The 25,651-nt window shown below is 34.1% G+C and overlaps 1 protein-coding gene across 1 annotated transcript; it reads right to left on the reverse strand.

Annotated features, from left to right (window-relative positions):
• Positions 1-1,665: 1,665 nt before the first annotated feature.
• LOC109002665 (transcriptional repressor ILP1) lies at positions 1,666-12,024 on the reverse strand. Its single transcript, XM_018980519.2, has 6 exons — positions 10,755-12,024; positions 7,177-7,344; positions 4,456-5,126; positions 3,951-4,233; positions 3,495-3,784; positions 1,666-2,441 (listed from the first exon to the last, which is right to left on the reverse strand). Exons 1-6 carry the CDS (start codon positions 11,931-11,933, stop codon positions 2,249-2,251), a joined length of 2,784 nt encoding a protein of 927 aa, XP_018836064.2. The 5' UTR covers positions 11,934-12,024; the 3' UTR covers positions 1,666-2,248.
• Positions 12,025-25,651: the final 13,627 nt, after the last annotated feature.

A 25,651-nucleotide genomic window follows, 5' to 3' on the forward strand; every position in this document is an offset into this window, starting at 1 on the left:
ATTTCAACAGTATTTCTCAGATGTTTGTTGCTATATATTAAAAGAGTACTATTACACTAATCAAAAATTTATCTCTAATGTGTGTTTTAAAAAGTATATTTTATTTATTTTTATTTATTTATATATTTTTTTTATCATTATATTTTAAAAATGATAAAAAATTCACAACATCATTTAAAAATATTTTCTTAATTATTAAGTAAAAAAAAAAGAGAGAGAGAGAGAGATTCGGCACATATTTTATTAAAAAAAGAAAAAGAGAGAGAAGAATAAAAGGAGAGTTGAAATTCAGCTCAGCTTGTGGCCGTGTTGGACTGGTAGCTAAGAATGCAGCAGCTCCATGAAGTGTTGGAGTAGGCATCTATCTATCTTGTAAAAGGAATAAAGTCGAGTCCTTCATTTGCTTTTTTCGTTTTAAAAATAATAACTCGATTTAAGCCCTGAGCCCTATTCAACGAATCATAAACTATGCACGCAGTACCGCTCTTTTTCAATATTGTTAATGAAAGGGAAGGTTAATAATTTTTTTTGATTTGATGTTCGATTATTCCTCTGCCTGAGTGAGGATTTTATTAATAGTTGGAGGTAAATGCCTTCTTTTAAAAAAAAAAAGTGAAAGAGGGAAAATAACAGGCACATGATTTAAAGTATTTTGGTCTTGTGTACCACAAAAGCTCGATCTAGAACTTGCATCTATTCTATATGCTAACCTTATCACTAATATACATGGAATGAGGTTTATAATTAACAACTCTTCCATGTGAGTCTTGGATATGTTGATGTCAAAAATCACACAACAGGTCAGAATGAGAGAAATAGTCATTCCTGACCCGCTATGAAGATCTGAGCCTCGATCAGTGTATTCTAGCGCCCCTGACGTAATCCGATGCAGCTATACATACATCCATGACATTGAATGAAAAATAAATACTAAGAATGTAAAAGAGAGAAATACAAATTTACGTGATTCAGTATATTGCCTAAGCCCATGGGGCATTTGGAGAATGGAGATCCACTATAATATGTTTATTTTATAGTCTTTCATCCTCGCTGTACAATGGACCTCATATGTCAATCTTCTAATGGAAATCGCGTTGTTGCTTCTGTCGAAAGGTTGAAGAAGCTGAAGGAGAAGCCTGACCAAAAGTCGAGATTTAAGAAGAAGTCGAAATCCCCCAGGAGTCATCTGGCCATTTTCTTTTATCTTTCTCCCGAGAGTCACATGCCCTTAAAGAGTAGTGAGGATTAGCAATCTTTTTTTTTTTTTTTACCACCTCTATTTTCTCCACTTTTTTCTTTACCTTCCCATTCTTTCCTCTCGACACCTTCTCTCTCTTGTCCCCTCTCCTTCTCTCTTATTTTGTCCTCTAATGAGGGCTCTTTGGTAGGCCTAGATGTTTGGATTCGCAGGATATTTCAGCTCATCTCAGTTCATCTCAACTCATCTCACTACTATTCATTACTATTCAGCAACTTTAACTCACAAATCTCACTACTATTCACAACTCATCTCATTACTATTCACAATCCATCTCAACTCATCTCAAGTCATCTTCGAATCCAAACGTCTCAACTCATATGGACATGAATTCCAAACATCTCAATCTCATATTTTGAAATGATATTTGCCCTTTGAATTCCCCTTAAAAATGACTGATTCAAGGATAAACAAGTCTACATACACACTTGTTAAGAATAGATGGGATAACAAAACTCAAATGTCTCGTACTCAACATAACACATATGGTTAATTGCTTCAGGCCCAAACAGGCGACCCAAGTAATCCAGTTATCTGATATTGAACACAAGGCGGCCTAGCTCTCTTGACTCTTGAGAGACCTATCAACAATATACGTAAACATATGGTTAATTGCTTCTCAGATTTCGCAACATTAACTAGGACCTTGTCCCATACAAGAAAGAAGAGATGAGAGGAAATAACGTAACACAGAACATTTTTAGCCTCAAAGCTACGAAACTCCCAAAGGAACAATTTACTGGCAGCCCGCAGTCCAAATGAAGTGCCACGGCAAAGAGTCGAGACATGATTGATGCACACGCCTTTTGAGTTCGAAGTGTACCTCCAAGAATGGGACGACACAGAATGCCTCCTCCAGATCTAAAGGACCTCCTGCATATACATGGCCCTAGCCTTCAGTGTATTTCTCGAGTTGACCCCCCCAATATTTCTTCAACCCGTGAGCAAGCCTATAAGTCAGCATGTCACACGAGACAAGCTTCTCAAATATTACAATGCCTCCTTGAGATGAAAGGTCCTAGCTATGTCCCTTGCATAGTCATATTCATTGAGCTCAACCAGCATCTTCTTCAATCGCCGAGCAAGTCCACTAGTCTCGCTCTCAGTAACACCCATCACATGCTTTTTCTCCAGGGTCTTTCCAAGAAACAGCACATAATCCACAAGCGGTTTCAACTTTTGGCTGGACATGAAAAGAACGAAACAAAAAAAACAAGAACTTTAACATTCAGCAGGCATTGGAACCCCGAGCAAATCTATAGCAAGATATGGCAAATCTAGAGAATACTAAAATACAACAATAATCCCGAGCAAATCTAGAGCAAGATATGGCAGCTCCAAATGTTTTAGTCAGAGGCTCCTAATAGATACACTCGGTTGAACAGTATTACATAGTAAACCAAAATCGTACATTCCAATGGGGTTGAAAAATTTAAAACTTGAACCTTTTTTTTTTAAATAATGATGTGGAACCTCACGAAGCCAAGATCATTAGAACAGAAACTCCGACTAAAATGTCCTACAAGCCTCTCTTGAGTGATTTCTCTGTTTCTTCTTAAATTTCCACACAATTGGAACTCAACTAACTGAACCTCAAATCACATGCGTGGAAAATTATTACTTCCATGATCTGGAACTACAGGTAGGCCATGCCATTATTGAGATACCTTGAAACAAATTACTGGGGTGCAATAATCTGCCTGGCCCGTGCTCCCAGACATGTTCACTGCATTTCTTAAAAATTATTTCTCATTTGTACCTGAATGATGGTAGATATGCCACATAACCTCCATGATTTATTCCATCCATTTTCTTTGTCTTGTAAATTAAGTGTGTATGACGGTGAAGGCTTCAAGGATCAGTCACCAAACACTTGTTTAGAAAACAATGAACCTTTGTTGTTTCTTTTGGTAATTAAAAATTTTATTAATAGAAAGTAGGCAAAGCCAAGTACACAAGACGTATACAAGAGTTTGGGAAACAAGGAATCCTTACAAACTTATGAAAACTTATAGACAAAGCATGCAAGGGAAGTACTTTTACTTTTGAACATACATAATGGCACATAAATGAAATGGGATCAAATAAACATGGATTGTAGTGCAATGGCAGTAATAAAAGAATCAGTATCTGGAGCCACACATCTTTTACCCAAGCAAAGTTTAATTTACAAATCAATCTAAGGAGGTAGTAGACCAGCGGAATTTAAAGGCGAGAGGAGAATCATTATCTATACCTGCGTTCCCCCGTGACATTTGGACCTGCCCACACCCCAGATAGAGAAACAATGATCCGTTCAGTTCTTGTTATCGCATCATGAACATTTGTCGCAATGCTTCGAACATGAGGTAGCATTTTTCCATACAAAAGCTCATCAAGAGCAAGTTTCACTAGAACTGGCAAGGCGAGGATTTCTTTCCACATGCAGATATTTCTCAACAAACGAACAGACTTTCCAAATCGATATGCTGCGACACGTGCAGCATTTGGCACAGCCTTCAATACAAGCGGGCTCCATGTTGGGACCTATGAATTGGAAAGGATGGGACAATCAATATCGAGAACATTAAAACTTGGCATAGCCTAAAATGATGGGACAATCAACATCCATGCTGAGACCTATGTATATATGCTGGTGCGCACAGGCGTCCATGTGTATGAAAACATCTTAAAATGACTTCAATGGCCATACCGTAAGATTGGCAACAGCATCAGCTAGACAGGTGTGAATGGCAACTAATAAATCTGAAAGAGCCTCACTGGAAGCTGGAACATAATTTGTGACCAAGCTTGTGGCGTTTACTGCATTCTTTGTCTCTCTTGTACTGAGCATGTCCCAGCAGTGGGCAATTTCATGATGCAAAATAGGAAGTGCTACCTTTTCCACCAGTTCAGGGACAAGATTAGAATCCGCATCATCGGAAGCAAAATCACTTTTCTCATTCAGCAAACCATAATCGAACAACAATGAATGCCTGAGGAATGGAAGAAAACATAAATGTAAGAAAAAAGCAAGGAAGCAAACAAGAAGTTATATAATACATATTGGTGTGTGGTTTGTGTCCTTTCAATGCAAAAAGTTACAAGTGGCCAATGCCACTATGAAACAAGTGTAGCCCGCCCGAGAAGCAAGTCTTCTAGAAAAATATTATAATTTTGGGACATTTAAATTAGCACTCAAGTTGTCAGTCACATACCATTTCATATCAAAAAAATCAATATCCTCATGGAGTGGGTCCCACTTCAACAGCTCCAGTCTAACATATGGAGAAAAGATAGCAGGAACACTCAATGACATGTAAGCATCGCGATAACTTGATGAATAATCTCTCTTCCATTTTTCAAATCTTTCTTTAACCGCTGAAAGTCGGGAATATTCTTCAGCTGCATCACTAAATATTTGATCAGCTGTCTGAAGCAACAATTTTCGGTGATGCTGGTATGCTGTACTCTCACTATCACTCTCATCGGAGCTTAACTCGCCTTCTATTCTTTGATTAGAATTTTCCACTTCCATTGATGAGATTCTCTTAGAATCAGACCTAGCTTTCCTGCGTTCAGCACGCCGCAACATATCCATACGTTTCTGCAGGTTTATATCTCTACCAAACTCATCTAACTTTACTGGTAGATTTGTTTGCTCTCTGACAGCAGCAGATGCAGCCAGTGCTGCACTTGTGGCTGCTGCAATGATTTCAGCACTGCTACCTCTCTGACTGAAAACAGACATTGCTGCATTCACAGCTGCTTCTACCTCCATATGTTCATCATCATTATCAGCAGCCCTTCTTTCCAAAATAGTTGAAGTACGTTCTTCATGAAGTTTCTGCATCTGCTCTTCAAGTTCCTCTATATAGGGTGCTTTATCCTGAAAGAAAAGAGTAGCAGCAGATCAATAAATACAAATCAAAAGGCAGGACCATGCTTATAGGTATTCAACGTGAAAAATAAAAAGAAGCAGAAGAGAGAGCGCAAGAGGTTATGATGATGATCAAAAGAACAGAACCAATAAAAAAATCTCTGTAGAGAGCACAGTTCTTGCACCTCTCAAGCATACTGATTACAAAAAATAACAAGCAAAGACAGTTGGACATGCATAACGAAAATGACCAAAGTCCTATTTTCTAAAGTTTTATGGGCTATGCCTTTTACTATCAATAATGTTTTACTTTTACTTATAAAAGAAAAAAAAACATAAGAATGATGTTAATTGAAATAGCATCTTCAGACTTTTTTTTTATAATTAAAATGACATATTCATATATAACCCAAAAAAGTCCCAAAATTAGAAAATATTAACAACCATAACTCTTTTGGTACCTAATAAGAAAAGTTAAAAAAACCTAAATATATTTATGGAACCTATAAAGGGTGAAAACTGCAAACCCAGTGTATGCCCTTCTTGTTATAAGAACTATCACGTAACAGGTCCATACACCCCCTTAGTTTTTCTTTATCGTTAAACAAGACTTTATTGATCGAAAGAAAAGGTAAGAGCCCAAGTATACGGGACATAAACAAGAGCAACACCTAAGCATGATAGTATAGAGATATAAGGAATTCATGAAAAGTCATGCCATGAAAATCAATTACAATCGACCAATAAAGTACTGAAAAATAAATTTCTACGCTCATCCATTGACCGCACTTGATCTTCAAAACTTCTTTCGTTCCTCTCCCTCCAAATACACCACCATAAACATATTGGAACCATTTTCCAAATTGATGCAATCTAAGAGTTACCCCGAATGTCTCTCCAAGAAGCTAGGAAGTCAATTACCCGTTCGACATCACCCAAGCTAATCCCATCCAAGCAAAGACTTCATTCCACAATATCCTAGCAATCTCACAATGTAGTAGTAGATGGTCAACCAACTCTCCACTCTTTTTGCACATACAACACCAATCCATGACTATGGTTCGACGTTTCTCTAGGGATTTCCTCCAAGAAAGCTGTACATACAAAAAATTTTGCCTTTAGGAGCACCTTTGTCTTCCAAATACTCTTCCATGGGAATGGATTTGTATGGTGCGTTGTCATGGCTTGGTTGAAAGAGTGGACTATGAACTTCCCTTTCTTAGAGGGGCACCAAAAGACCTTCTCTTTGACTCCCCCCAACAATTGCGTGGAGTACACTAAGTCATAGAACTCCGAAAAAGCGTCAATTTCCCAATCTTTTGCATCTCTAAGGAATGCAACATTCCATTGGGGAATGCTGTTAGAGAGTATGAAAAATTCTGCAATCGAGGCTTCTTTCATAATTGCTATTCCATAAACTTGCGGATAAGTTTCCTTGAGTGCCCTATTGCTACACCGTAAATCGTGCCAAAATTTAATTTTGGATCCATCACCCACCGTAAAGCTGGTAAATCTTGCACGTGTTCCAACCTCCTCTTATATGCTTCCATAGGCCCACACCATGAGGCCCACTCACCTCATTAGAACACCATCCTCTCCATGGTTCACCATGCTTCAATTCGACGACGATTCTACACAATGCCCCCCTTTCATTGTAGCATCTCCATAGCCACTTGCCAAGAAAGGCTTTGCTGAAAAATTGTAAGTTCTGAATACCCAAGCATCCTTCTTGAATAGGAGAGCATATTGTGGCCCCATTTCACCAAGTGAAATTTGAACTCTTCATTTATCCCCAAACCAAAAAAAAAAGAAGTCACATTGGAGTTTCTCCGTGCAATGAGCCACCTTGGTAGGGAGCGGAAATAATGGTAGGAACTAGGAAATAGGTTGGCAAGTTGGAAAGAGTGCTTTTAATTAGGGTGACCCTACCACCTTTGGCCACACACAACCTTAGTTAAGTATAAGACATGCACATATGCTATATGTAATCCTGTTGAAAACAAATAAATGAAATTTAAGGACACGTATATGCAGGATATAGAAGCAGATAAAATCATACCTGCAAAAAGTCACATATGACAGAAACAAAATGACGAAGCTTTTGCATGAATATGAACTTCTCATTTGCAGCAGATAGAGACTTTTCAAGAGCAGCAATATTCGACAGTGAGGCAGACAGATCATCATCAGTCTTTGTCAATGAAATGACAGTTCTGCCATGAGATTCCTGAATTAAAAAAGGAAATTAAAGTGTGGAGTTACAGATGCATTAGAAGTATGTGTCATGCCAAAACTGAGTTTTGTACAATGAATATTTTACAAACATACTTAAGAAAAAAAAAAATACAAAACACAGGCAGATGTATGTGTCTACAACACCAACAATCTTCTTGTATCCAACCATACAAACAAATTTAAATTAAAAACAAAGGCAGTGCTTTAGAAGTAGTCGAACTCAATATTCCAATTACCTAGCTTGGTGTCTACCAGTAAGGTCTTGGATCAGCTGGTTTATTTCCACGGCAAGATTCTCTGTGTTGATCAATGGCAGCCCAGAGGGTTACTTTCCGAACTCTCGTGGTTAGAAACAAGGGGATCCATTATCTCCTCTACTTTTTGTTATTGTTATGGAAGTACTAAGCAGGATGATCTCGGCATTGGTGGCTAATGGTGTTGTAGGAGGTTTTCAGGTGGGCTCCTCGAGTAGAGGTATTACTACTATTTTTCATTTGTTGTTTACAGATGATACGCTTATTATGTGTGAGGCTAATCCAGATCAGTTGCGTGCTGTGAAGGCGTTGCTTCTTTGTTTTGAAGTTGTATCTGGCTTAAAAGTGAACTATGATAAATCCGAGTTAGTGCAAATTGGGGGAGCTCAGAATGTTCGAGAGTTGGCTGGGATATTGGGGTGCAAGATAGCGTCTCTTCCTATGACGTACCTGGGACTCCCGTTGGGTATAAATTCAAGGTCGTGCTCGATTTGGCATACGGTGATTGAAAAAATAGAGAGCAGATTGACAGGTTGGAAGAGAATGTACTTGTCGAAAGGGGGCCGGATTACGTTGATCAAGAGTACACTTTCTAACCTACCTACCTATTTTTTATCCTTATTCCCTATACCGGCAAGTGTGGCAGGAAGATTTGAGAAGTTACAGAGAGATTTTCTGTGGGGTGGTTTAGGAGAGGAATTTAAATTCCATTTAGTCAAGTGGAAAAAGGTTTGCCGTCCTATCTCTAGTGGAGGGTTGGGTATTAGAAATTTGAGGTTGTTCAACAGGGCGTTACTTAAAAAATGGTTGTGACGTTATATTAAGGAACTGGGAGCCTTATGGAAAGTAGTGATCGAGAACAAATATGGTGGTTTAGGGGAGGGTTGGTGTACTAGAGAAGTTAGAGACTCTTATGGAGTGGGGCTATGGAAACATATAAGAAGAGGGTGGGAGGCCTTCCACTATCATACTCGGTTTCAGTTGGGTACAGGGTCCAGGGTCCAGGATCAGATTTTGGAAGGACGCTTAGTGTGATAACAGTGCTCTTCAAGATTTGTTTCCTATACTGTTCCTGATCGCAAATGACAAAGATGCCACAGTGGCGGAGGCTATGAGATTCTCGAGTGGAATTACATACTGGAATATCAATTTCATCCAGGCGGCACACGACTGGGAGGTGAAGAGTTTTGTAGATTTGTATAGTCTGTTGTATTTGTGTCGTCTGAATATCCAGCATGAAGATGGTTTGTGGTGGATTCCTGCAGACAGAGGGGTATTCACAGTTTGTTCCTTTTATAAGGTTCTCACACAAGAACCTAAGATATAGTTTTCTTAGAGAAGGCTTTGGAAGAACAAGGCTCCACCTAAAACTTCTTTCTTTGTTTGGACGACTTCACCTAAGATTCTCACTACGGATAATCTAAGAAAGAGGAGGATAATCATTACAGACTGGTGCTGCATGTGCAAAAGTGGGGGTGAGTCGGTGAATCATCTACTTTTACATTGTGAGGTTGCTAGATCTCTCTGGCATGAGGTGTTTAAAAGAATAGATTTAGCGTGGGTGATGCCAGAATCTGTGGTGGAAATGGTGGTGTCCTGGACCTCCATTCGAGGTACACAACAGATCAAAGCGGTTTGGAAAATGATTCCGATTTGTATCATGTGGTGCTTGTGGCAGGAGCGCAATGAGCGGACATTTGAAGACAGAGAGATTTATGGCGGAGCTTAAAATTTTCTTTTTTATAACTCTTTATACTTAGACAATTGCTGTGGACTTTAATGGCATGAATCTTCATGATTTTTTGTTTCTAATGCGCCTACGTAGATAAGGCATATTGACTTTTGTAATTGGCAGTTGGTGCCCATTTTTCAATTAATAATACTTTATTACTTATCAAAAAAAAAATTCTTTCAATTTTCCGCTACATTATTTCAAACAACAATTCCAAGTTGCTATCAGCATGTGCAATGAAACCTTATATGTGGCATTAGTTGCCACCAAAAGTTCTATGGCCATCTCTGACCATAATAGATATCACTCCAGTGATAATTGTTGTAATGCCCTTTATGGCCAAATGGATCTTAGATCCAGCAACTACAGATGAATAGTTAACATTTTCTTTTATTGGAACTGGGTGTCCGGGAACAACATTTCGACTAATCCCAATGGTGCACAGGCCCTCGGCAAAGTTAACATTTGGTTTTGTAAGTTATACACACTTGCAGTGTGGTCTTGAATCCACCGGTTACACACTACCCTATTCTTAGTTGCCTCAAAGTTTGTTTTGTCTCCCGGTATCGAACTCACTTTTACTGATGCATTCTCTTTTTTTACAGGTTATCAAGAAGTTTTATTCATTAAAAGTACACAAAGCCCAAGTAACGGGGAGTATACATCACCGATGCAATCTTTTAGATATATCATGCTTCTTATTTAAGATTTCCTGTGTAATGCCTAAGAGTATGGTAGAACTACTAGCATGCTGGAACAGGAGACATAATAGCGCTCAATTGGCAGCAGTGTGGTGAATGATACATTTGTGCTTAATGTGGTGTTTATGGTCGGAAAGGAATTATAGGTGCTTTAACAACAAGGAGCATGCAGTGGGAGAAATCAGGAATTTATTTGTATTCTCTCTTTTACAGTTGTTTTCTGCTATTGTATTGAAGGGTGGGAATGTTCATGAGTTTCTATCTTCTTTCCAGAATGTAATTAGGTGTCTCACTTTGTATACCTCCTGTGTACTTAGGCATTGTCTGGTTTCATTCTATTCAATAAAGATTCTTACTTATCAAAAAAAAAAAAAATTAAGATTTCCTCCTAAACTAACATTCTATAATTCTTTCTTAGAGCCACTTATATGCACAGAAACCCGTAAGAAATAAATCACTTTTAACCTGATCAGAGCAAACACAAAACTCTTTAATGAAATCAAAACAATAGAGGAGACAAGTCAAAGTCAAAGTCAAAAATTCATTTCTTAATCTATTTCGAATCAATTCTGTGCTTTCACTCGTAGCACACATCTTTATCATTTTTTATCAAACATGCAGGCACTGATGCTTTAGCATATATCTCGAACAAAAACACTGAACTGTATAAACAATTTCTCAGGTTCCGTTTGGCAATGAGATGAGCATTCCATACCTTAAGCCTCCTCAAATTCTCCTGCAGAGCTTTCTTGGCCACCTCGGCTTGCTGCGGTATCGACAGCATGGTATCCAAATCTCCAATTGCGCCACCTATACTCATTCCTCCAACTGCACTTGGAACCGTTGCCGGATAAACGGATTTGTGCTGCTGCTGCTGCAAACTCTGAACCACGGGAACACTAGCAGTCACAGCGACTCTAGTAGCCCCATCGTCCATTCTCTTCCCCAGCCCCTTCCGAAACTGCTCCTCTTCCCACATCTTTTCCTCCTCGTCCTCCTCCTCGACGGCGTTCTCGCTTGCACTATCCTTCACTAAATTCACACCCACTGCTCTCTCGTGTACGACCTCATCATCATCCTCAAACACCCCCTTCTTCATCGTCTCGGAGTCATCGATCTTCTGCTTCTCACCAAACATGGCAATTCGGCCCCGAAACTCGGGCTCCTCATCGCTCAAGCCCTCGGCCTCACCGTGATTGCTGCCTCCGTCCAACGAGATAAAATCTGGTGCGGCTGCGCGCGATTTGCGAAGGCGCTCCCTCTTGGCGCGGATTGCATTGATGGTGGCCTGGTCAGGAAACAACGCCGACCCGGGAGAATCCCTCGGCTTTCCGATTCCCAAGGAAGCAAATCGGGTCTGAGCATCACGCCTATCTCTATTGTCCTCGTCTTCGTCAGAAACGTCGCGGTCGTCGTCTGATTGTCTTAGGGTTCGAGAGATTGCGGGGTCGTCGGAGGAGGGAGGTTTGAGGAGGCCTTTGAGGACGATAGAGGGCTCGGAGGAAGTGGAGCGAGAAGAGACGAGCGTTCGGGTGTTCTTCTGGAGCTCAAGGAGGGCTTCTTTGGTGTAAGTGCCGGCCTGAGGTTGGACATTGGAGACGGAGACAGAGGGTGTGGAGTGGGCCTGGCGGTCTCTGAGGGAGGTTATTTTGTGAGAGGAAGAGGAGGGCTTGCTTGAACGCTTGACAGAAGAGGAGGAGGAGGAGCGAGAGGGGGTTTCGGCGTCCTCGTCGTCCGCGAAGCTGAGTAGCTTCTTGGGCTTAGGTTTTGAAGCGGCCTTGGTGGTGGTGGTGGTGGTGGTGGTGATGTTGGGGACATTAGCGTCGTCTTTTTGGCTGTCTTCATCATCGTCGCCGGCACGGCGGCGGAAGTTCTTGGGTCTACTGCTGCTCATGGTTTGGGCATGTCTTCACAATCACTGTTCAGTGCTCCTAGAAATCTCTCTACTTCGATTTAAAAAGAGAGCCCATGAGCATTTCTTGTGACGCTTGACTTGAAATTACTGATTTACTGTTTTGTTTCCCTTCGGCCTTCTATGATATTTTCAGTTTATTTACGTTTAAATTTACAAATCATATCAATTCATCTCATCTTTATTATTATAACTTTCTTAAATTTTTATATAAAATATAATAAATAATTTAATTTTAAATTTTAAAATAATTTTTTTAAATTTTCACATAAAATATAATAAATAATTTAATTTTTTAAAATTTTAAAATAATAATAATATTTAAAAATAATATTTTATTTTATTATTTATAAATTATCTCAATTAATTTTAATTCATCTTTAAATCTAAACGATTCCTTAAGTCTTATATATAAAATATGAATAAAAAATAATAATTCTAAATTATGTGTAACACGGGTCTAAAATAAAACATAGCCGAGCCTCCCATATAGCCAGGATAAATTTTATTGTATTATTATATATTTGGGCCAAAGGCCCAAAACGGGTGGAGAGTTGAAGAGAAGACTATTATTAAATTCTATAGCTAGCCAGCCAGGTTAGGCCTTATGACTGCCAGAGGGAACCAATATGGAGAAGAACCGTCCTGGGCTTGGGCTTGGGCTTGGGCCTCGGCCTCGGCTGCAAAAATTAATGGCAAAAAACATTTCTGGAAGTGTAAAACTAACTATAAAATCTCTTTCGGGGAAGATGGTTTGGCAATAGCAGGCAAATATATGCAGCAGGTGTACACTTCCCACATGCATCCATCCTCCTTTTAGAAACTACAGAGAATTTTTTCCTCTTCATAATGATAACTTATCTTTAGTTTGCATTCTCTCCAGATCACTGTATACTTGGTTAATTTTAGGCCTAGTTTGGATAATGAGTTATTCTCATGTACAATACCTCACTACTATTCATTATTTTATTATTACTTTTTACCTACTTTTCATTATTTTTCAATATTCTATCATTACTTTTTTATTACTTTCTCACTACTGTTCGCAGAATACATGAGAATACTTCACTACCCAAATGCAACCTTAGATATTTTGCGTTTTGTGATTTATTCCAATCTTCTTCTGCATATCATGCCCAGGAGACACTAAACTGCTAGATCTAAATGGTTCTGACGCCTCTCCATTATTGATCTGTATGTATAAATAAACTCCCAGAAAATGGCTGTCATTGACAGCTCATTTTGATTCTTTAAACGCTTGTTTCATGGAGTTTCTTATAATATATTTTTTTCTCAGCACTTGCCGGAAAGAGAAAAACAAGTATCAGATGCAGAAATCCTTGAAATGGAGAGCCAACATGTGAAAGGACTTCCATCACCCTTAACTCCCTAATTAGTTGAGTATTTAGAAAAGTAGAATATTGACATTAATGATGATAATCTGAGCCAACTACTTTAGAGTGATTAGAGAAGTTGATAGATAATATATGATGTGAGTGGCCACTACTCAAATAATGTATCATAGACAATTTGCAGCATTTGAGGAACATCTGATGTAAATCAATAGTGCAATGTATGCAACGGCACCAACTGGTCCCTGGTTCATTATTGCTGCACAATGATCAACTTTGGTCCATTCCTTTCTTAGCATTACAGTGACAACTTGCATTGCCTATGATGGGTGGTGTCCTAATTGATGACTTGGTTTCACATGCACACCGAGCTCAGATTGCTGCTGCAAGATGTCATCTTAATTTGCAGCAGGTTGTAATTAAGAAGATTGGTTGAACTATAAATGCCCCAAATTGATCAAGTGTTTGGTTAAAGGAGTTGACAATTTTGAAAGACGATCAGGGAGAGCATCAAGTACCCCAGGCATTGCTTAGTTATAGGTCAATTATTACTTCAAGCTAGCTACTGTCATGATGTTGAGTTTATGAACAAAGGAATCTCTGTGACTCTGTGTGCGTATTTCACACTCTACGTGCCATAAATGTCAAAGCCACAACCGGAGACCTAGCTCCAAGATAACTACAAAATTAAACCTGATCTGAGAAGTCTAAATTAATTATGCATATAATAATAGCAATTGGACCAACCGCGCGTTGGTGTTAACTTGCCTGCAACAACATTAATATATGGTACCAGTTTTTTCTTTGACTAACTAAACTCTGGTTTTCTAAGGCTGTCGATCTGCTATATATCATCAGGTCTGCAAAAACCTCAAACATCATTAGCTTTGTAGAAGGAAGCAGAAAAAAAGGAGTCTAAAGACATCATACGGATGACTATAATCTCTGCATGCATGCATGCATGCACGAATTGACATGAATTTCCAAGGTATTACCCATGAAAGATATCAAAATCAACCCTTGAATTTTTCAAATATTGTCAAAAAAAACTCCCAACATTATACAAAAAAACAAAACCCATCAACCAAGTTGTCAACTTGGGGGGTAGGGGAATTATGAGATAGAAAGAAATAGAGATTGGTAAAGGTCAGTGGGCACAGTTTCATGAGCAGAAACCGTGTTTCAATGAATACGTTTCAATCAACACGCCATGAAAATGTTGTATCGATATTTGGTTTACAAAGAATTAATATTCATTCAAGTCATAAGCATTAAGATGAAGAACAGCTTGCAGCAGTGAGTTTTGACCTCTGACCCTTTGCAAACCACCAACAATGTTGCCCCAACTTGGGTACGTATTCTTCATAAACACCCTGATTTTTCTAGACAATAATATTGACTTTTTTAGAGGCAGATTTTATGATTTTTTTTTTTTTGTACTGTAGAGTGACATTTCCAGTACTTCCACGGCCTTGAGCCTCCCCCGATCATCATCTTAATTTGACTATACATATACAGCTAGACTTTAGGTTCATTAAATTAATTAAAACAGTTCAACTAAAACCTTTTGCTCAAATTCAATGGTCTTTTAGCTTTCATGTATATTTGTGGAAAAATATAGTCATATTAATATATTATTTCCAACTAGTTTGGAGTAAATATATATATATGTCTTTTGAATATATTTCTTTTTTAATATTTGTAATATCAATCATATTTGTAGTACTATTTGTCCAGAAAATATTAAATTGGTGAGTAATAAAATATCAACTAATTTAATTAATTAGCTATTATGAGATATATTAGACGTTAATAATTTAATGGATTTGTTAATTATTGTTAATACATGGCCGGATTAAGCATATATATATTGACTGCGTGGAATTTGATATCTAATTATAAGTTGGAAGCTTAATGTTTATGTTGGTCCTTGTTTATCTTGCTTTAAAAGCCAAAATTTGCTAAAAAAAATAGAATTAATTTAATGCTTTGTAATTAGCAAGACCTTGTTGAATAAAAAAAACAAAAGAATAAATCCAATATTAATTATTATTGCAATAACTCTCATGAAGATGTGGACATATATATATATATATGAAAGTACAGCTAATTATTAATATTGGACATTATTAATATTTCAACTTGAAGGAAGCCATCCTTATTCATTGCCCCAAGGCCCAAGTAAATAGTAAGCCATGCAGCTCTTTACATTTACTTCGGAGGAAAATTAAGAGCATTCCATAAAATACATTTTTGTATTTTGATCAAAAGACTTTTCCAATGAATTTTGTATTTTGATTTTTATTTTACATTTTATTACAATAATCCTCTAGATGAAAAGAATATTGTTCACAACTCTAAAATATTTTTAATTAATTTCTCTCTCCTTTAGAAGTTTTTTCTCCGCTACTTTTGTTTACCAGTATTTCATTTCAACCCATTTTCCTTATTACACCTTTTCTCACATTGGTTTCATATTGGGAAGCATCCACCCTTTCATCCCTTCTCATTTATCTCTGCGACATATGCTTATCAAAAATACATATATAAAATATGACATAATTATATAACATTGTATATGAAAAGATATTGCAAACTTATTGGTAGTTAGAAAAAATATTTGTATTCAATAAAAAATATTTAAATGATATAGAGAAAAAAATAGATAAACTAATGTATGATATGATCTATTGTAAAAATCGATATGTAAAATAGAAAAAATAAATTTTAGTGATGTATTTTGAATTATAAGATAAAAGAACTATTGGAAATACTCTTTAGTTCTTGGTACGCAAAAATAGAAAAATATCATCCCTAGGCAAATAAAGATCACAAGTTTATGAATAATAAATAATTAAATAGAATATTCAAATATGAACAAAAACTTGAATACAAGTAATTTTAAGGTTTTTTTATTTAAAAAAAATAAAAAAATAAAAAAGATGAAGGATTAGTTTATATTTTTCAAGGTGGGTTATTTCAATATTATTTTTGGGGGGACCAAATTAAGATAATTTTTTAATCTTATATATATAGCACCTTGAATGAATAAAATTAACAGTGACAACTGGACATAATTAATAAATTAGAGATCTAAATAAAAGAAATATATATGTATGCAATTCATGATCATCTCTTAAACAAATCCCATAGTTTTTTTTTAAAATTAACAAATTGAAACGTGATCAATGACGTAGTTGCAAAACACATAAAATGATCAACATGGAGCCAGCCAGCCAGCCGTGCGAAATTAAAAAAAAAAAGAAAAAGAATTAAAGACAAATTGCATATATATGTGATTGACTTGGTTGACCTCGATATATGATCATCCATCAATATCATTAGTCTCCTCCACGATGCCATTGCCAACAAACACTTTCTTCCCCATTGCAGCATTTGTTTAAGACATAAATGTTTAATACGTGTTCATCAATCATCATGAGGAGACAATCCCCATGCATGTATGGAAAAATACTGATATCATCATTAATTAGGTGTTGATCACCATCATTATATTGACTGAGAAATTATGAGAATTAAATATATATATATATATATATATAATTACTGCATATCTTCTTTTATATATATATATAAATATCTGCAACAGAATCAGCAGCTAGGTAGCTTACAATTCCACCCTGAGAAAAATTCCAAAAGCCCCGAAAGAAAAAAGAGGAAACTGTACTCTGAATGAGACAGGCAGTGGAGAAGAAAATGATCGGATCAGAGTTAATTCAAACTATTTCATATTCCACCGATCAGGTCAAATTCATTGAGACCCATCGATTCCTTTTGTGGGTCCAAAAAGGACAAAATATTCAGCCAGTGTTTCATGAAAACCAGAGGAGACTCATGATCAGTGGCTTTTGCTTTGAAAATTGGAAAATTCTATGACAGACAAGTTGTTCCAGAATGAATGAATGAATGAATGAATATAATGGACGACGTTTCAAAGTCTCCTCACCGATCGATCATCCGGTATGCGCTATATCTAGATTCTAGATTCTAGATTAGTTTACTCTGACCCAACCTCCTTTGAGAACCAATGGGCCGGGTGAGTTATGTGGCACACAGGGGTTGGTGGGTCCTCCATTAAAATGGCCAATGGCGGTGAGGCTTTCACAAGAAGTCAACAAAAGCAACTTCTAGTACCAACATGAAAGGAATGCCCTAACCCTGCCAGCCACACATCACAACTCCTAGTGCCTCCACAGATTCTCATTACTGGGTTGTTCCTAATAGTAAATTATATTAAAAAATAAAAATTATTAGATAAAGAGTATGAAAATGAATAATAATTAATATATAATAAAATCTTTATTCTCGTATATATAAATCTAAATTTATAAATCTTGCACATGTGTTGTAAAAAAAAAATGAATTCGGTCGTAAAAATTAAAAAAAATATTATAAAATTTATTTTTTTTATAAAAATACTTGTTCAAAATTTGTGTATAGTTGATGGATGGATCTTACTGCGGACTTGGAATAATGGTAATATTGACCCAACCCTTTTTACAAGTTAACCCATGCTATTAGTATCGGTGAGAGAGAAAAAATAATAATTTTATATATAATCACGTAATGTATAAACGTCGCGTAATTATTTTAAAAAAAATAAGATTTATTATTAAAAAATTAATTTTTTTATATAAATTTAATATTTTATTTTTTAAAAATAATTATATAATTTATAATTATAAATATCTTTTAATGAAAACAAAACCAATATGGATGGGCAGCAAACTAAAAGATTAGACCCATCATTAAATTTAAGACTTCTAGAACTTGTTCCTCACAAGTATTGCAACGTGTGGATGATTACCAAATATATAAATATGTCAATAAAGACGTGCACACGTCTAATCAAATTGACTTTCTACGCATTCAAGTCTGGCAAGTAGTACTCCTTCTTACAGATATAACCTAACTAGCTACATTAATCAAAGGGAAACCATTTTTTGTTAAGAAGACAAAGAAGAAAGAGTGAGAAACGACATCATTAGGATCAAAACAAAGATAAATTAGGAATATAACCATTAAGCTACCTAAAGTCATTCATCATGACCATAGCTCAGATTCTAAGGGAAGATTTTTTACAATGTATGGCAGATCATATATTAATTATATATATAAAAAATTATATTTTTAAATTGGTAAATAAAATATATTAAATATAATATTTATATGATATAATTTAATTTAAAAGATAAATTTTAAAATTTAAATTAAATTTAATCGTGTTATAATTATTCGATTAAACTAATTATAAAGTTTGTGACAGTCATACGTCGGAATCTGATACGCTGGCTCACGTGGTTTGACGAGGAAAAGTGGGTCACTGTCCACGTCGGTAAAGGATCAAGCAACAGTCAAAGTACCTAATAATATCACTCGATTTTAAGCTCTTTTTTTTTTTTTTTCCCACTCTTTTTCTTTTTATTGTCTCGAGAAAAGTTAGATATAATTTTGATAGTGGTTGCGTGTGAACGGCTTGAAAAGAAGAAACAATTTGGAGGCCAAAAGATGAGAAACAGAAGGCAGAGTGGAAAGACGTGTTGCTTACGCGGCAGAAAGTTCCACAAAAATACGAATATTTCCCATTTGGTTTTCTGCTTTTCTATTTCTTTTTGTTTGTTACTTTCCCTTTCACTTTTTATAAGAAAATAAACATTAAGCATTTATATATATATATAAATTGATATAATTTTATATAATATATTAAATTTATTTTATAATAAAAATAATTTTATAATTTAATATATCACATCAAATTAAATTAATTTATGAATTTATTTTTATAAAATTATTTTATAATTAAGGAAACGTTTGGATTCACAGTTCATCTCAACTCATCTCAATTCATCTCACTATTATTCAATAATTTTAATTCACAAATCTTACTATTATTCACAACTCATCTTAATACTATTCATAATCCATTTCAATTCATTTCAAATTATTTTCGAATCAAAACATCTCTTGAAGCATTTCTCAACGGTAAAATCGGATTTTACTGTTACACTTGTTTTGGTGGGGTCATGCAGTAAATCCATGCACCACCACCTTCCGTGCCGAATGGGATTGTAATATTCTGGAAGAATCGTATGCAACAAGTAATCTTTTTCCAACTTTTTTTCCCCTGGGTAATTCTTTTCCACATTAATCGTACGTTATCTTGATTCTTCAAAGATCTTATTCTGTCGAAGTTCCAAGAAAACAAAGCGCGCGCGCGCGTACGTGCATTAGGGCCGGCCGGCCGACATCATTTTGTGTTAGCCGTGTCAAGTTTTGATCATGTCAAATTCATGAATGCTTATTATTTACAAAGTTACTCTTAACTCGATCGATCCTTTTTAGATCTGGTTTGCATTTAAAATTCACTTTAATTTATCTCGGCTCATCTCATCTTATCATTACAATTTTTTTAAATTTTTATACAAAATATAATAAACAATTCAATCTTTTTAAATTTTTATACAAAATATAATAAATAATTCAATTTTTATTCTATTATTCATAAATTATCTCAACTCATTTTAATTCATTTTTGAATTTAAACCACTCCTAAATAATCAGTTAGGGCAGGTTTGGAGGGTGGGATGAGACACAAAATTCTCATCCCATCTCATATCATCATTACACATTTTTCAAATCCTCATACAAAATATAATAAACAATTCAACTTTTTCAAATCTCAATATAATAATAATACCAAAACATAATATTTTAAACACTTAAACAAAGCATAAAATTCTCATCTCACCCCCCAAACTTGTCATTAGACTACAGCTTAATTTGCTTGATTCACTAAAATATGAGTTTGCAAGTAATTGTAACAAGAAAATATTAGTTCTACATGCACGAGTCAAGTTTGCTCGAGTCGTGGCCAATCCATTTACACAAACAAATCAAGACCTCTAAATTAACCTTAATTCACTAATTTTGTATCGAGTTTATAAGTTGATCGTCACATAAAAAAAATATCAAATTGAGAGTTAAATATTCTGCATGCCACTCAATTTGAGAGTTAAATATCATGTGGGTGGGTACCTTTTTATTGCAGATCGATCGAAGAGATAAGTTCCTTCGATTTAATTATATCCTTGAGTCTATATCCTTCCTACCACCACCTTCGAGGCTTCAAAAGCAATACATATCATCAATTACTTTCTGATCACGGAGTCATGTATCATGAGATCATGATCAAATTATGATACTTCATAATTAATTAAGATCATCAAATCTATCCATCCAAGTGATGATCAAGTTAGCTTTTGATCAGCTAGCTAGCTAGCATTAAGACATGATCACAATAATATATGACAAATGTTTTAATTATAAAGAGATTTTATAAAATTAAACCTAAAAATTGATATGACTTGATATAATACGTTAAATTATAAAATTATTTTTATTATAAAATAGATCTATTAATGTATCATATGAAGCAATATGATCAGTTTATGAATTTATTTTTATGAGATCTCTTTATAGTTGTATCAGTCTTCATAATATATGGATGTACTTCTAGCTAGTTAAAATAATATATAATGCGTGTAAGTATGATGCAAATATAGAAATTAATTAAGAGATCGATCCTAACTAAATCTAAGAGATTCATGATTTTGTCATTTCGCCAAAGACTTTTAATTTATTCCTGTTTATTGAGCATGACATACATGCATGGTCTAATTACTTTGTTGCATGCATATGGGCACGCATGGATTAATACTTTGTTGCATATATATGCGGCGCCGGATATGACGTGGCGTAATGATATGATCTCAAATCTATCTACAACCCAAAAAACCAAAGCGTGGGAAGGTGGGAACGTCATGTCATGCACATATATAATAAACTATACATTATATGTAAATAAAAAAGTTGTCAATTTTAAGATAATCACAAATAATTAAATTAGTTGATCATATTTTAATACGAAAACTATACATGCAATCATGCATTTATATATACTAGTTAGGCACTCACTCACTAAAACGGGATTTTGGTGACATATATCATGCCTTCTGGCCGACCTACTTATTCAACTATTTTCATTTGTTCATCTTAATTAATTTCTCCTTTGAAAATTGGCTTCGATCTCTGTTGATGAAAAGTGAAACATGTTATTATATTTCTTAAGGTCCTTTAATTCGTCTCTCTCCCATGGTATCAAATTGCATTTTAAATCATCACTACTTGTTTTAAAAATATAACTTGATAGGATTGAGATGTTAATTTAATTATTTATGTTATATTTTAATATTGATCATCTTCACGGGTAGGCAGATCCTCCATCTCTCTTAATAAGAGACTCAACACATAAAATATTTTAATTAAAAAAGATCATAAAGTGTAGAGTCATGATTCAAACTCAGTCTCTTTACTACAAAGACGAGAGAAGACCATATTTTAATTACTAGCTGAATTTCTTTCCCATTCAATTTTAAATTTTATTTTATTAATTCCTTTCTGTTTATATGTGTTCTACTTATTACAAATTCCAATTATTCAGTCTTAATTCCTGATAATTTGTTCTCGTTTCATCGATCATGACTACCGAAGCTAAATATATAATTCCATATGATATCTTATTTGGAATTAGTTCACGAGAAGCTAGAATAATCATGTTCACATGTATGAAATTTAGAAATGAATTACTACCTTTGTCATGTAATTGATAGTGACGGTGGGAAGAATGTTTTAATTATTTATTAGAAAGGCGAGGAACGTCACGCCTTAACACTGCCTACATAAGATCATTCAAAAAACAAATAATAGCACAAGGGAAAAGGGCCGGGTTTATCCGATCGAGTAAGATAACCTATATATAATGAGATAGACCGTGCAGCATGATCATAGATATATTTTGATGATGAGCAAGACAAATATCTAGGATCGAGATCATTATAACCAGCTACTATATTTATATATATATATATATATAATGACTCTTGTAGATAATGAAGATCAGGGTAATCAAAAAGATCTAGTAAGGATATATCTAGTCGATCATCAAATGCACCAAACACATTTTAGATCTAGTTTGAGTACCGAGATATTCTCAGCCTCAAAATATTTTACTATTATTTATTATTTTATTATTATTTTTAACATACTTTTCATTATTAATATTCACTACTATTTAATATTCTATTATTTTCATTACTATTCACTAAATATCTAAAAATATCTCACTATCCAAATGCAACCTTAAGCGCTAGCTAGCTCTAATTATCTCATCAGCACATGATGAAGTACTACTGCTTCGAGCCATTTAATAATTGTAATCGAGTTATTATATATATTCTCATATTTGTGTGTAGAGCACACCATTCGTATAATTTAAATTGTAAAACTTATTTTTTAAATTAAATTATATTAGATAGATATTTTACTAAGTCCGCTTTATCAACCAACTTGAGAATAGATTTTTTCATTGTAATCAGCTCATTCTTCTCATTTGTAGATGAGGTTTTGAAGTTGATCAGACCACTAATTAGCAGCCTCTTTAGTGGCATTAAAAAATGAAATTGATACAAGGAGATAATATAGAGTAATCTTATGAGGTAAAAAGCAAAAAGTAGTACTGATGTCATGCATGTGATACATGTTTTTATCATTTGTAATTTTATGGTCATATAAGATATGTTCCAGAGATGATTGATTGTTGGATTTCGATCGATAGATTCTGTCGTATGTAGCCGCGACTCTATTACATTTTATTTTTTTTAAATATTTAAGAAAATTACTACTAACAAAATTTATTTATTTTTTAAAGAAAAATTCTATTTACAGTCTCTAAATAAGAATTATATATGCAAACGCTTCATTAAATAAAAAAAATATTATTTTGATAAAGTTATTATTATAATTTTAAAATAAATTAAAAATAAAATTAATTAAACTTGTAATGTAGTTTTCAAATAGGGACACTATGTATTTAAAAAATATCTATATATATATTTAAAAAAAAAAAAAAAGAAGAAGAACGAACTATAGACGGTGGATCGACAAGCATGATCTATTTATTAATCCAACTAGATCGAACGAAAAGGATCAAATCAACAAGATATATATTCTGCATTTCATTTATATTAATTTTTCTCACCTTTTTAGCTAGTTGGGAATTAAAGAAAGTTAAGAAATTAAATATTATTAGCATGCAAGAGTACTGTTTCATGATTTGCATAACTTAGCGATCGACCTGCAAGCTGATGAGAACAGTCTTTACTTTGATGATCAGAATCAGCATCATGCATGTAGTCATGTACAATTATTAGCAAACATGCATGTCAGGAATCTCAAGACATTCATTGCATTTAGGGCTAGATTATGATCATCAGTACGTACCTACTTTCTTTCGTGTGTATATATATATATATATGTTTTTATTTCTAATTCACATGCACCAATAATAATAAAATAATATTAAGTGCGTTGTAGCATCTTAAAATTTATGTCTTTGAATTGAAAATTAATCAATAATGTTGATCGAAATATGCACGCATGCATGCATGGAGGCCAATGCATGAATTTCTAAAAATATGATCATGATATTATGAGTACTACTTGAATGAATAATTTGTAAAGACCCGTCCTATCAAGATTTGTCATGCAGTTCCCACCCACCAAATAATTTAAGTACGTAAAAAAGAAAGATTTTTCAAAAAAAAAAAAAAACATAAAAATGAGGAACATGCATATATATTATCTGGTGCATAAAATATGGTAATTAAGGTTTCATTTGTTTTCAGAAAATATTTTATTTTATTTTATTTTATTAATTTTTAAAATTTTTGATATAAAATAAATTAAATAATTTAATTTTTTTAATTATAAAATAAAAATAATATTAAAAAATATATTTTAACAATATTTTATTTAATTTTTTAATTTTAATCTTAATAAATTTTATTTTATTTCATCTATAAAAACAAACGAGAAGAGACGTTTGGATTCGAAGATGAGTTGAGATGACTTGAGATGGATTGTGAATAGTAATGAGATGAGTTGTGAATAGTAGTGAGATTTGTGAGTTAAAGTTGCTGAATAGTAATGAATAGTAGTGAGATGAGTTGAGATGAGCTGAGATGAGCTGAGATCTCTTTCGAATCCAAACATCTTTAGAAGATGTTGATTCCATCACATTATGGCAGAGGCGAGGAAGCTGGTACGTACTTACTTGGCTGTTTGAAAAGTGAAAACCCCTGATCGGCCTCCTTAATTTGCATCCTAATTTATCGTTTTTATTTACCCTTTCAAATATTTTTAATAAGGAAAATGTTAGTAGAGTTCTTCAAACTTACCGCTTAATTTTACTATTCATGCATTTTAATTTTATTTCACTTAATGATTAAGGAAGTGTTTATTAATAAAATTATGTATTTTTTATTTTTTTAATGATTACGAATTTTAAAACTCGTCAATTTTTATTATAATAAAAGAAGTACTATAATTATAAAGAGAGTTTATAAAAATAAAATTACGAATTGATATGATTTCATATGATACGTTAGATTTATTTTATAATAAAAATAATTTTATAATATAATATACCACATTAAATAATATTAATTTGTGAGTTTATTTTTATGATTAAAATATTTCTCTTATAATAAACGAGCAACATACCTCATTAGACATTGGTGAATGGGGTTTTTTTTTTTTTTCATTTTGAATTACGTTAATTTATAATGTCTTCTTTACATTATTATACAACAAAATGTACATTAGGGAAAATAGTTAATAATCAAAATATTAACTTGGCCACTCTAAATATATATGTATATATATTGGCACGTTCCGTTTCTTAAGGGAGGGGGGCACATTTCCGTATGAACATATATACGGCCAATATATCGTACAAAACATATTAAAAATCAAATAATAATAATAATAATAATAATAATAAAATGATTTAGGCAAATGATTCTCAGAATTCTCTACAATATTAGAGGCTGTAGAATCTCTAAGTAGGGCCCACGCAGCTACTAACAAATCCAAAACCTCTCCCAAACTACTAACCCCACCACCGTCGACTTGACTTGATCTTGAGCTTTCGTGTATGCAGAGGCCTACATTCAAAGTTCAAACACACATGACACTCATCCGTACATAATCAGTTATATTATAATCTGAAATTATATTTGTGCGCAAATATCACTCTTTTTTAAAAAGAATTTGTGATGCTTATAACTATATATATATAAAGCATTATTTTATTATAATATATGCATAGTTGTGCTATCCTCATCATCTATTTCTCTAATTGAATGTCAATTTCAATTTCATTTGCATATATATTTATATATATATATATATATATATATTTCCAAAACA

This window comes from Juglans regia, chromosome 15 (genome assembly GCF_001411555.2).
Source record: "Juglans regia cultivar Chandler chromosome 15, Walnut 2.0, whole genome shotgun sequence".
NCBI classification, from domain to species: Eukaryota; Viridiplantae; Streptophyta; class Magnoliopsida; order Fagales; family Juglandaceae; genus Juglans; species Juglans regia.

What these genes read in the sequence shown, in the direction of transcription:
- LOC109002665 (XM_018980519.2), bottom strand. Translation starts at nt 11,933, where the DNA reads ATGAGCAGCAGTAGACCCAAGAACTTCCGCCGCCGTGCCGGCGACGAT. An exon ending in TCATATGTGACTTTTTGCAG is followed by an intron (nt 5,127 to 7,176) that starts GTATGATTTTAT and finishes CTTTTCTTTCAG; the next exon opens with GATAAAGCACCCTATATAGA. An exon ending in ATGCTGTTGCCAATCTTACG is followed by an intron (nt 3,785 to 3,950) that starts GTATGGCCATTG and finishes TCCAATTCATAG; the next exon opens with GTCCCAACATGGAGCCCGCT.